Source organism: Lepus europaeus, chromosome 21 (genome assembly GCF_033115175.1).
Source record: "Lepus europaeus isolate LE1 chromosome 21, mLepTim1.pri, whole genome shotgun sequence".
NCBI lineage: Eukaryota > Metazoa > Chordata > Mammalia > Lagomorpha > Leporidae > Lepus > Lepus europaeus.
Genome location: NC_084847.1, coordinates 9,620,944 through 9,634,772, shown reverse-complemented (window position 1 = coordinate 9,634,772; position 13,829 = coordinate 9,620,944). Strand labels below are relative to the sequence as shown.

Here is a 13,829-nt window from a genome sequence, read left to right as displayed (position 1 = left end):
CAAACAGTATGTTAGTTGTTCAAAAAAATTAAAAATAGGGACTGGCTTGTGGTGTAGTGAGTGAAGCCACTCCCTGCAACATCTTCCTCTCGCATGGAGCGGCAGTCCCGGCTGCTCCTCTTCTGATCCAGCCTGGGGAAACAGCAGACGATGGCCCAAGCACTTGGGCACCTGTGCCTATGCTGGAGACCTGGAAGAAGTTCCTGGTTTTAGCCTGGCCCATCTCTGGTTGTTGCGGCCATCTGAGGAGTGAGCCAGCAGATGGAAGATCTCCGTCTCTCCCTGTCTCTCTGACTTTCAAATAAATCTTTAAGTCTTAACATTTTTTTTAATTAAAACTAGAATTCCCACAAGACCTAGCAATGCCTTTTCAGTGGGTACATGTGAGAGCACTGAGACCAGATTTTCAGGTATTTGTATAACCGTGTTTGTACAAGTGTTAGTCACAATAGTGAAGCGTGAATGTCACCCATGTGTCCGCTGACAGCTGAATGGATGAATATACACATACAGTGGACACTTTTCTTACAGAGGAAATTTCGACACATTCACGTGGATGAACTTTGAGGACATTAAGCCAATCACAGAAACACAAATTAGTATGTGATTCAGCTATATGAGAAAATTTCCAAAAGTTCGTTGAAACTGGAATTAAATTATTTCGGTGCAAAAAGCTTTCAAATCCATGTATGCTCATATGATTAACCGTGGTGAAATTCGTATATAGAATTCTGGTTTTGCAAGATGAAGAGTTCATAGTTACTGCTTTTTAATTTAAAAAATTACTCTGATTTTATGAGAGAAAGAGATCTTCTATCTAAATCTAATGACTCACTCCCCAAATGCCTGCAACAACCAGGGCTGGGGCCAAGCCTTCCCCTGCTCACATGCAGCCCTGCCTGCTACTCCACGCTTCTGGTCTCTTCCCAAGGACTTGTGGGAGACCTGGATGGAGTTCCTGACTCCTGGCTGTTGTGGGCGTTTGGGGAGCTTGATGGAAGATAACCTCTCTCTTTCTCTCTGTCACTCTTTCAGATAAACTAAACTTGTAAGAAAATTGGCACCTGTACTTCTAGACATAGTCGCCATTAGATTCCTGTCACACACGTATAAGGAAGCTTTGTGTTTGGCTAAGCAGAGCTCCACAGAAATGCGACTTGTAATTCTTGTAGCCGTTTTGTGTTCGTACTGAATGTGTCAGGAAATCTCCCATCTTGGTTTCTCTTTAAGCACAACGTGGAAGTTCTTGGAATACTTTCTGATGATGTAGAAACTGATTCTGTAGCCCCAGGTGAGAACCTTAAAATCAGACTCAAAGGAATTGAAGAAGAAGAGATTCTTCCAGGATTCATCCTTTGTGATCCTAATAATCTTTGCCATTCTGGACGCACATTTGATGCCCAGGTAAGCTAATTACTGTAGTTGTCTTAGAGGTCTTTAGTGTGTACATGAAATTTAATGTTGATGCCTTTTGTCCTGAAAATTGCTGACATGCCACTTGACCCATAGTAGTGTGTGGAAGGGGTAGTGAAGTAGAATAAACGACCTACATATCACGAGCAAGAAGTATATCTCACACATGTAAATTTCTTTAAGATGGTACAAATCCTTGCTGAGTAGGGTATATTCTTTTTGTAAGTATTTTTTTTCTCCTATTGATAGAAAGCCCATCTAATACTCACTTTGTAATATATGATAGTAATATCATTAGTCGTGTTTTACCTAAAGTGTCTTTTGCTTTGGCTTGAGTACAGTTGCCTTGGAAAATGACCATTTGTATGCTCCATTCAGAGAAAAGAACTTTCCAGACAGGAAGTCACACATAGGTTTTCTGTATAATTAGCAACTTTACATCTCTAGGAGAATGACAAAGTTAAGGGTTAGTATGGCTTACAGAATTTTTGAGTTCTATAAAGTTAGATTTTCATGCCAGGTACATAAAGTTGTTTATGCTTATTGGACCTCAGGTATTGTGAAATGAATTGTAAAAAAAAAACTTGTGGTAAATATTGTGAAAAAACTAGGATAGATTCACATTTCTGTGGCTTGTGGGCAGTAGTGAGCAGGACTCCTGGGGTGCTGTAAAGGAGAGAAGATGCCTGCTGGGTTTTAGGTTGACTAGGACTTGTCAGGGTCATTGTTAGGGCGTAGGATGTTGAAATGCAGGCTTGGAGGTCAGGACACTTGGTCCATGCTGTGAACAAGATCGGTAAGACCTGTCCCTTCAGACACGTAAGTCACTTACATTGCTGTCCGGGGATTTTGAGGGATTCTAGTTCTTGTATACTCTGTGGCACTTTGGATGTTATCAAATTCTTTTTCAAACTAGTCGTAAAGATGAGGACTTGAGGACAGGCTTTATGGCACGGTAGTTAAGATGCCTCTTGGGACGCCCACATCCGTATTGTAGTGCCTGGGTTCAAATCCCTGCTCTGCTTCTGATCCAGCTTCCTGCTGATAGGCTTCTGAGAGTCAGCAGATGATGGAGCCCACACAGGAGGCCCAGGTGGAGTTCTGGGCTCCTGGCTTCAGCCTGGCCCAGCCTGGCTGTTGTGGTCATTTGGAGAGTGAACCAGCAGATGGAAGATTCCTCTGTATCCCTCCCAGTGTTTTGCATGCCCTCTCCCCCACCCCCCCAAGCCCCATTGCTCTGCCTTTTAAATAAAACTTTTTTTAATGAGGATGTTTTTGTTTATTTGACAGATAGTGATTATAGAGCACAAATCCATCATCTGCCCAGGGTACAATGCGGTGCTGCATATTCATACCTGTATTGAGGAAGTCGAGATAACAGTGAGTTTACCACAACTTGTTAATTTATGTTTTAAGATTGTTCCATCTTGTTTCGGATTGCCAACAGTGATACCATTTTATTTGCATCCTATTCTTAGAGATTCTTCTATTTGGCATTCTTCTGATTTTCTCCTCCTGTTTTCTTGTGTAGGCCTTAATCTGCTTGGTAGACAAAAAGTCAGGAGAGAAAAGCAAGACTCGGCCCCGTTTTGTGAAACAAGATCAAGTGTGCATTGCCCGTCTGCGGACAGCAGGAACCATCTGCCTTGAGACCTTTAAGGACTTCCCTCAGATGGGGCGTTTTACCTTAAGAGATGAGGGTAAGAGCTTCTAAGCTGGTCTGTAGTAGTGCACCTGGGACACTGCATTTGTTCATGTGAGAGCAGTGCAGGCCGGCACAGGCTCCGAGGACCTGGGCCCGTGATCTGTAACATGCTGAATGTGCTGAACAGCAGGCTGGATTGACCACACATTTTAACAGTGATGTGAAGAATCTTAATGTTGCTATTTTGTTAGTGATGGGTTTGGACAGCATTTTATTTACTAAGTATTTCTATGATCAAACACTTTATAATATGTGTAGAGTACCTAATCTTTCAGAGGTATCATAGTCATGTTATTTTGAATGCATCATTTCTGCCCACCTGAGCAATTGTTCCTAACTTGAGGTCATGAAATTCTTTGGTATGCAGGCAGTGTGACTGTTCAAGGACATTACTTAGGGGTTGTTACTATTTCTGACTTAAATAACTATTTTGAGACTGGAAAACTACATAAAACTTCATGGTTCATTTGAAATACCAGAATAGTCAGTCCATGTGCTAGTTCCCATTCCACTTAGCAAACATTCCCAGTGTACCTATGAAGTGTAGGAACTGTGCTAAGCCCTGGAGAGGAATCCAGCCCCTGACCTTTACTTCAGACAAAATAGAACTGCAGTGTTCCTTTTGCCTTTTTTTCTTTTTTTGACAGACAGTGTTAGTGAAAGAGACAGACACAGAGAAAGGTCTTCCTTCCATTGGTTCACCCCCCAAATGGCCATTATGGCCAGCATGCTGCGCCGATCTGAAGCCAGGAGCCAGGTCCTTCCTCCTAGTCTCCCATGCGGGTGCAGGGCCCAAGCACTTGGGCCATCCTCCACTGCCTTCCCGGGCCACAGCAGAGAGCTGGACTGGAAGAGGAGCAACCGGGACAAAACAGGCACCCCAACTGGTACTAGAACCCGGAGTGCCAGTGCTGCAGGCGGAGGATTAGCCTAGTGAGCCATGGTGCCTGCCCTTTTGCTTTGAAGTCCTTAAGTCTTCTTATTAATAGTGAAATTGTTGTTGCATTTATCCTGTTAATAAAACAAAATAATTTTAGCTTACAGTCAGAACGCGATAAATTCAGACAGACAAAAGAGATTAAGGTAGCAGGAATTTTTAACCCAGAATTGTTCTAAAAGAAAACTTGGGTTTTGGGTTTTTCCCAGGACCCCATGGGTTTTGCATCCCTTTCACTGTACAGGAGGACTACTGGAGGGATGCATTCACTGGCTGCCAGTAACACTTCATCTTCCCAGCTGCTTTAGGACGGGGCGGGGGGGGAGGGTGTGTGTGGCTTTATTAAGATATACAGATTGAGTAGCATACCCCCATGTCTCAAATCCAAAACTTGTCAAGTGTCAATATGACGTGCAAGAGTATGGGTGCTCAACATTCTCAAAAACTAAAAATTTTCAGACACTTCTGATCCCAGAAATTTTGGATAACGTATACCCAACCTGAAATGTACACGTGAAGTTGAGCTGTTTGACTGCAGTTCAGTGAGTTTTAATGTGTCTACAGCCATCAGCACATTCTGAGGTTAGAACACTTGAAGCATCTAATAAGGGGCAGTGGGTTAAGACGCGGCTTCGGACACCTGCAGCCGTATCCCAGTGCCTCGGGAAGCCCTGGTTGCTCCCGATCCAGCTGCCTGCTAATGTGCCTAGGAGGCAATCGATGACGGCTCAAGCAGTTCAGTCCCTGCCACCCACATGGGACTTGGGGATGGAGTTCCTGGCTTTATTGTGGCCCAGCTCCAGCACGTGTAGGCATTTGGGGAGAGAACCACTGGATGGAAGATGGCTCTCTCTCACTCTGCCTTTCAAATAAGTAAGAATGAATAAACATGTTTGAAAAAAGAAAACCTATTAAGAAACATTAGACCCATTTACAGTTACCCCTTATTCCTACCGTAGCCCTAGGCAACCACTAATCTATTTTTCTATTTGCCATGGGTTTGTTTTTTACTAAAATTTCCATGAAACCATAAACATGGGGTCCTTTATCTCACTCTTAGCATGTTTTTGAGTGTCAGCCATCTTGTAGCATGTATTCTAATTCATTCCTTTTGCTGCACAGTAGAAAATCCTGTCTTTTATAGCTCCCCAAATAAGACCCTGATCGGAAATCATGGCTTTGGCAGTAAAGTCAGTAATCTACATTTCTTAAAAAATCATCATTTAAAATAATAATACCTTACATAGATTTGCTGTTAATTACTGAAAGTTGTTTTTGTTTTTAAAATTTCATTTCTAGGTAAGACCATTGCAATTGGAAAAGTTCTGAAACTGGTTCCAGAAAAAGACTAAGCATTTTTTGATGACCCTGCACAATACTGTGAGAAAAATTGACTGCAAAAGCCTACTTCACACCGCCTTCTCTTATTTTCTGCCCATTAATAAACCTCTCCCCATATTTTGCAAAGAAAAATTTTCACAGCAAAAGTCCACATTATGTCAGCTTTCTCATATTGAGAGCTCTGCTATGCCACTGTTGAATTTTCCCCCAAGACTCCCCCGGCCCCTTCAAACTTTGCTTCCCTTGGACAGATTTGGCAATAGCTTTGTAAGTGATGTGGACAGAATTGCTTATAATAATGAAAACCAACAGGAATTTTTTTATTTCTCATTTTCCCCTTAGGTATATTCAATCCTTTTCCCCAGGCAGATCATTCTGAGTGCGTGTGTGTGTGTGTGTGCACGTGTTACAAAGACAACTACCATGTTAATAAACTATTCGATTTGAAAACCCTTTTCGGTATTTGAATTGCTTTTGAATAATATTTTTTATCTGGATGTAACATTGTTGCATTGACTTTGTAACTTTCCCGAGTAACTGAAGACATTTTATTGCTCTGACTTTTCTAAATTCTCCCTTCCTACTACTATAAATGAGGCATTTACAAAAACAATGGGCAAGTTTGTATTAAAGGAAGAATTCGTCTCACCCCTTCTTTTGATGACCAGTGCATGCATAACAATTAAATACTTTATGCGGCTGTGACACTGCTTTACTGGGTTTATCAGTTATTTTCTGCCAATTTACATTTTAACTTGCTTTCTTAAACACAGTTGACATTGTTAAGAAAACAGTAAATTTTAATGAAATTGTGCCCCTACAGAAAATTCCACCACCATTAAACTAGTGGGATTTACATAGAGCAAGCCTGCCGAGGCCTGGCAGAGATGCCGCTCTTAGTATGTATCAGAGCTGCATGCGTGTGTTCATGGAGCTGTGTAACTGGCCAAGTGCCACTCCAGTAAGATCCTCAGTGTATTCTTCCTGTCACTAACTGTGAAGGTTGGGTGAGCCTCGCTGGTTAAAGCTGAATCTCAGTCCAGTGACTTAATGAAGGCACTGGGGATGGCCAGAATTCTGCACAGACTATAATTGGCAGTGAGAAGTAGAAGCGAGCACAGTATACAGTTTTTAATTCTCAATTATTTGAAATGACCGAGTTTGCTTAGGGCTAAAGCTGGCTTGCTAACTAACCGTGATCGGATTCACCCACAGTGAAGCGCTGTGGTGCTTTTTAGATGGAAAGCTTTCTGCCGTAGTTGTCATGACTCGGAAGTCTTCCCTAAGAGTAAATGGGGAAAGGAAGACACAATTGCTGAGCTACTGGAAGCACCCTGATGTTTAGGGTTGCCGCGTGCTGAAGACTTGGCCTCTTTCGGATTGTGATTTCTTGCGAAGATTCTCTGTGTGTTTAATGACAGCTGCTGTCCCTGTAGTCTCCTCAGAAAAGCCTAGTCGACTCTCTTCTAGTCATGCAATGTAATCCCATAGTCTCTCGTCTTTTTACTATGAATTCCGTTCGTTTCATGAATGAGACCACATCTTACAGACAAAGCTGTCCTATAGCTTCTTAAAACTCTACTAGTGCTATTAAATTGCATGAGATTTTCATTATGTCTACCAATCTCGGGGCTTTTATTTTTCTGGGAAGTAGGGGAGCTTTGGTCAGAACTTCATAATTCTTTTGTACTTCCATGTTGGTAAGAATAAATACTAGCAGTTACTTGAATTTTCATCTTTAAAAGTTCAAGTCATTGAAATTATTTCCAGATAGATTGCCCTTTTCAAACTGAACACATTTTTAGAATCCACTTATGTTTGCTATCAAAACATTTACAGTTAGAATGTATGTGCATGTTGCCAAGACTAAGTAAAACCACCTGGAAGGGTCTACCTCTAAAAACCAGCATGACACGTATACAAATTTAATTATAAAAAAAATTCAGTGGATTTGTGCGCACTTGTGAAATGCCCCATGGGCTTTGAAATTAGAAGTACTTCCACTTAAATTTGATGCATTTTAGCTCCGGTTCCCCCACCAGTCATTTGGATAGGAAATCAGCAGTGTGTGCAGCTGTTAGGCCTTGGAAACGCGATGCGAATTCCCATGCTGTCATTCTGCCTTCAAGTGTGAACGTGTTGGCGTGGTTGACCGTGCAAAAATAGGTAGATAACTGGCTTCCTAGTTAGGATTTACAAACCTAAACATGTCTTCCTGTCTTTAACATAAATATATTAGCCAGGATTCTCTCTGCATCCTTTCACATTAACAATATTTTTTATCAGCTTTCATGTTAGATTATTTATAGGTCATTAAATAAACTGAATTTTAAATATCTAAATGCTGTTTTATACCCTATTTCCTACTGTGGGAGAAGGGAAAATTGAGCATTTGTTTAATTTGCAAAAAGAACTTACCCAGTGAAAATCTGTTAAAAATGAAACAATGAGGTGGGCTTGAGTGTATGTTGCCGTGAAATTAAGTGGCAAATAGTAGTGTTCTTGAAAACCCCGTGTATATTTCTTTGTTTTGGATTAAGATCATGAAGTGGGTGGTAACTGAATGTAAAGACTCATGGGCCGTGGAAGTACAGGTTTACTGTAACGAGGTGATCCATACTCGCCTGCTAATTACCTGTCTACAAGAACTGCTTTCACAGTATGGGGCCTTGAACAGTTGAAGCACGCTGCAAGTATTTTGAGCCATACTTGCAACCAGATGGCGGTTTTGCAACCCAAGAAAGAGTTGAACTTCCGGTCAGAAACCGCTGCCATGTTGATGAGGAGCACTGTTCATTACCCTGAGGTCCTGGATGGTGTGACCGCGCTCAGACACCTGTCCTCACTGGCGTGGACTCGCTCGTGGACTGCTGCTTCACGGACAACGACTTCGTTGCTCTGGGTAGGGATTTAAGGTAGTCAAGGGACAAACACACAGTATTTATTACCTTACATCGGGCAACTTTCAACCTTCAGAACACCTTTGTGAAGATTCTGGTTACAGAGCTGTAGCTTTGGTTGTAGAATGACTAAACGTTATATTCCGCACTGGCCTACTTTATCAGAACGTTGCTATTAATCCTCTCACAGACAAGTAAGGTAGATAGTAGTAAATTGGATTTGGCAGATGATTATCTGTCTCTAGGCTTCCATTTCCTCCAGCTGCTTGTTCAGTGATTCTAACAGATGCCATTATACATTCATGGTCTCATTTTTTTCTTTAGAGATCTTGCCATGGCAGCAATTTGTTGATTACATTTACAGAACTTGAGACACATTAGGCTTAAATTTATATTAGGTTTCAGAGTAAATGGAAGTGTTTTTATTTTCCAGTAGTAATTGGTGGATTCCATTTGAACCAATTAACTACCAGCATTCAGATAGGGTAGATTTGGGTCAACTTTAGGTGGTTTAGGCCCTAGGCTGTTGATTTTCAGAATCCTAGAACTGAGTCTACCTTCCTTCCTTCAATAAATACACTTCTCACATACCTCTAATTATGCTTCCTTGAAACAGTAATATGCTAGTTGTTTACGCAGTTGTTTTCTAAGGGCCTGGGGGTGTGGACTAAGAACTAAAACCTTTTATGTTCTTCAGTACAAGGGAAAAGGCAGAGAGGCATTTGGTCTGAGCAGGCAGAAAACGCTAGGATTTCTTAAGCAATCCTGAAATACTGATCGTCTTCTGCCTGGCCACCCACTGTGCGCTTTAAAACCACGTGGAAACCTCAGGTCTGTGGATAGCACAGGTGGGATGACACTTCGTGCTTCCTGAGGCTCCCCTCCACCAGTGCTTCACTGTCAGCCCAAGTCCATGCTACCTCCTGTCCTGCTGCCGGGGGAAGTGACTGCTGGCGCTGGCGCTCCTGCCCTCCCAGGTGATGGGCCTCACTTCATGGCTTCCACATGCAGTGGCTGAAGCAGGTCTGGGCCTGCAGGTCTATGGTGCAAGGACTCTTACCTGGGGCTCTCAGAAGTGTACACACTTAGCTAACTTGTTTCTTGAAATGTGGCTATCTCTTGAGGCCAGGACTTGGTGACTAGTTTTCATTAGACAGCAGGTTAATACCTAGGTGTTTTTTTTTTATAGAAAGGATTAAAGGGAACCAATTAGGTTTGCTGAGTTTTTAAGCCTAATTCCAAAACATGGACGAATACTCTAGGTAAGAAAGAAATCTTTCACTTAAACATGATTTGTAGCTACCTACTGTGCCTGACTTGGTGACTGTGTGAGGATTAAGCCCTTAGTCTGCCCTTGCAATTATTCAAATGACTGAAGTTTAAAAATTTTGCTTTTGTAATAATAAAAATTGTCATCTTCCCTTTTGAAGGATTTGTCTGTCTGTTCATAAATCAACTATGTTGTAATGCTCCATGCTGTTTTATGCAGTCCTTTTTTTTTTTTTTTTTTTTTTTAAGATTTATTTTATTTTATTTGAAAGAGTTACAGAGAGGTAGAGCCAGAAAGAGAGAGGTCTTCAGCCACTGGTTCATTTCCCAAATGACTGCAGTGGCCAGAGCTAGGTGGATCCAAAGCTGCTTCTGGGTCTCCCACGCAGGTGCACTTGGCATGGGCCAAGTCCTTGGGCCCATGTTCTGCTGTTTCCCAGGCCATACAGAGAGCTGTATTGGAAGTGGAGCAGCCAGTACTTGAACTGGTGCCCATAAGGGATACCAGTGCTGCAGGCCAGGGCTTTAACCTGCCACGTCACAGTGCCAGCCCCAGACCTTTATTTTTGTAGAGTATGGGGACCATCTACTGGCATGTTTGGTGGACCTAATTAAGCTCTGGCACATAAAGAATTTATAACCGGGGTAACTGGCTGGCATACACACTATTTGCAAGGCTCCTCTGTGGTATAGGTAACAGCCTTACAAAAACAGGAACACTACAGGAAGTTAGAGATGCTTAATCAGGTACTAGTCACTGTCTATGGTTTTATGTGAGCAATGAAGCTGGGAAGTGATGATTCTGTCAGAACAGTGAGCCTCCATATTCAGGACTCCAAGTAAGACCAAGACCCAGTAGTACTTGCCCTCCTTTATTGTACCAAGGGCAGTAATTAAATAATAGTGATTATAATATGACTGTCCATGTGCCTTAGTATACGACTGCTGTTAAAGCAGAGGTTCTAAATCAATGGTTATGTGATATTCTCCAGTATTGAGCCACTTTGTGCTCTTAAATGATTAGGCTTCCAACTCCATCAAATGTATGTTCTTTCTTGAAAGAACAACTTCCTTAAATGTTGTCTTTGGGCACTATTTACAGGCACTGTGCTGTAGCAGGCAGAAGACTGTCAGTAGTTTTAACTTCCTGGCATGTGGAACCAGTTTGAGACAGGCTAGCAATGCACCCCAAAGCAGAAAAGTAGCATCAACATCTTGGATGTTGTAATGTGTAGTGAAGAAAGGAGCTGTATCTCCCAATCTAAAATAAATGATGAGGGAGCTGGTGTTGGAGGGCAGTGGGTCAAGCCACTGCCTGCAATGCCAGCATACCACTGAAATGCCAGTTCAAGTCCTGGCTGCTCCAGTTTCAATCCATCTTCTTGCTAATGTGTGTAGGAAGGCAACAGAAGATAGCCCAAGTACTTGGGCCCCCTGCCATCTATGTTGGAGACCCAGATAGAGTTCCAGGCTCCTGGCTGTTATAGCTGTTTGGGGAAAGAACCAGCAGATGGAAGATAGCTCTTTCTCCCTGTCTCAAAAACTCATGACCAAACTGAAATCAAATTTTAATTCTAAACTAAAAAGAATCTTTTAGAAGTTTTTTCTTTTAGTTTCTTTGGCCATGTGAAAGAGCAGGTCCTAGAAATTATTTACCTTCTTTAGTGACAAGGCCAATCTATTTTAAGCTTTTAAGGCCATTTTTAGAGATTGGTTTAGAAAGGCAAAGTCACAGAGAGGCAGGCAGAGGGAGAGAGAGGTCTTCTATCCACTGGTTCACTCCCCAAATGGCTGCAACAGCCGGAGCTGGGCCGATCTGGAGCCAGGAGCTTCTTCTGGGTCTCCCAAACAGATGTAGTGGCTTAAGCACTTGAGCCATCTCCCATTGCTTTCCCAGGCCATAGCAGAGAGCTGGATGGGAAGTGGCACAGCCAGGACTCGAACCGGCACTCAGCTGGGATGCCAGCACTGCAAGTGGCTGCTTTACCTGCTATACCACAGCACCAGTTTAAGGCCATTATTGCTGTATGACTTGAAAAAAAATTATTTACTTATTTGAAAGAGTTAACAAAGGAGAGGCAGAGGCATGGAGATCTTCCATCCCCTGGTTCACTACCCAATGGCCTCAACAGCTGGGGCTGGGCCAGGCTGAAGCCAGGAGCTAGGAAGTTCTTCCAGTTCTCCCACATGGCCCATGGACTTGGGCCATCCTCCACTGTTCTCCCAGGCATTTAGCAGAGAGCTGGAGCAGCTGGGATTTGAACTGGTGCCCGTATGGGGTGCCAATACAGGTGCAGACCACTTAATCTGCAATGTGATCTAGGGATGAGCAGCTCTACCAGCTATGGCCCAGCACCAACCCCTGCTATATGCCTTTTAAAAGATAGGTACTGGGGTGGGTGTTTAGCCTGTGAAGTTTAGCCTGTGAGTTTGACTCCAGCTTCCTGCTCAGGCATCCCTGGGGAGCAGTGCTGATGGCTCAAGTAGTTAAATCCGTCCTTGGATTCTTCCCAGGCTAGCCACAGCCATTAAAGACTTCTGGGGAGTCAACCAGTGGTTGGGAACTGATTTACCAATAAACAGGATTTTTTAAAGCCATGCACTGTTACGGCATCCCTTCGTTTTCCTCTGTATTTGGTTTGTCCTCTGTAGAGCTGAGTCAATGTTAGCTCCAAAAGAAGTTTAAATGGTGGCCTGCACTACCATGTGACAAGGATAAAAAGAACTGCATACATTCAAGAGATGTTTAAATGGAATAAACAAGACTTCGTTATAACTGTATTTGGGGAATGAGGAGGAACGTGCTAAGGATAACTCCCATATTTAGCACGGTGGGACCAATGACCCAGGGAACACGAGACGCAGGTGTGAGGGGAGGATAACCGAGTTCACAGAGTGGACTTGTGAGACTTCTAAGTGAGGACAGGAGAGAATATACGGGTGAGTTTGCAGACAGCGTGTCCACAAATCTATGGCCTAATAGATAACAAGTTACCCCAATGTAGTGGCTTAAGACACCATCTATTATCTTCAGGTTTGCGTCAGGAACTTGGGAGCAGGTAGCGGGGTGGTTCTGGCTGGGTCTCCCCTGAGCCTGTTGCCATCTGGGTGACCGATGCTGGGAGGATGGGCTGGCAGCCAGCTTCCCCTCACGATGAGGAAGCGAAGGAAGGAGAGAGGGAAAAACACCCAAGGTGGAAACCAGTCTTCCACCTACTCCCGGAAGTGGCTTCTGATCACTGCTGTGTTCTGTTTGCCAGGACAAAGTCACGCAGCCAAGCCCACACTCAGGGGGAGGCTTGGGAGAAAGCGTGGCACTGAAGACGCACACCCTAAAGGCCACGAAACCGTCCTACAGCCTCATTTCCCACTGTCTCCCACCATCAGCTTAGAAACACTGGGTCTGCGATTTCTCCCAGGGAGGCTAAACCCTCAGCCAGACTGAGTCAAGTGCCAGCCTCGCCTCCACTGCTCTCTCCACTTGCTGTCTCCTGCACGGTCCGCGTCCCCTCGGCTTGGAGTCAAGTGCAAAGGCTCCACCCAGTGCTCAATCGAACCCCCTCCCACCCCAGAGTCCAGAAGAGACGGGTGCAAGCAGGTGCAGACCCCTTAAGAATCTTCTGCAGCGCGATTTAGGGACGGGGCGGTCAACGCCTCGCGCGGCGGGCACCAGCCCGAGTGCCCACCCCACGTTCCCCGCACGCACAGGCCACGGGCTCGGGCTCCTGCCGGTGTCCCCAAGCAGGCCCCTGAACCGCACCGACCCACACAGCGAAAAACGGACTAGCCATAAGGTTTCTGGAAGGTTCCGGGGACACTGGCCCGTGGCTGCCGTCGGGGGGCCGGGAGGGAGTCATCATGCGCTCCCCCGCCACGCCGTCTGTGGTCCACGACGCTACCTCCCGCGTCTCCGGAGACCCCGAGCTCCTGAGCAGCAGAAGCCGCCTCGGCCCTCGGCCCTCGGCCCTCGGCCCTCGCGCCGCCCAGCCACGCGCCCGGGGTTCGCACGGGGTCCCCGCCAGCCCCAGGGAGGCGTCGCCTCAAGTCAGCCCGGAGCCAGGATCGCGAGGCTCTTGTCCCGGTACAAGAGACAGCGATGGCGCCAGGCTATCGCCCGCACCGGCCGTGGAGGCGCAGGTTCGCCGCCTCAGAGCCGGAGCAGCCGCCCCCGCAGGTCGTTTGAACCCGCGCTGCGCGTCTCCGGAAGTGACGTAAGCGCGGTGTCCTCCCCGACTTCCGGTTCCGGGTCTGCGTTGCGCCTGCG

At 44.8% G+C, this 13,829-nt stretch overlaps 1 protein-coding gene across 2 annotated transcripts in view; it reads left to right on the top strand.

The window, feature by feature from the left end:
• Positions 1–5,851, top strand: part of GSPT1 (G1 to S phase transition 1) — a 30,041-nt gene extending 24,190 nt beyond the window's left edge. For both annotated transcript variants that reach the window (XM_062180642.1, XM_062180641.1), the window contains exons 12-15: positions 1,231–1,404; positions 2,704–2,793; positions 2,945–3,113; positions 5,355–5,851. In XM_062180642.1, coding sequence (XP_062036626.1) covers positions 1,231–1,404; positions 2,704–2,793; positions 2,945–3,113; positions 5,355–5,407 — 486 coding nt within the window. In that variant the 3' untranslated portion in view covers positions 5,408–5,851. The remainder of the gene's footprint in view (positions 1–1,230; positions 1,405–2,703; positions 2,794–2,944; positions 3,114–5,354) is intronic.
• The last annotated feature ends 7,978 nt before the right edge of the window (positions 5,852–13,829 follow it).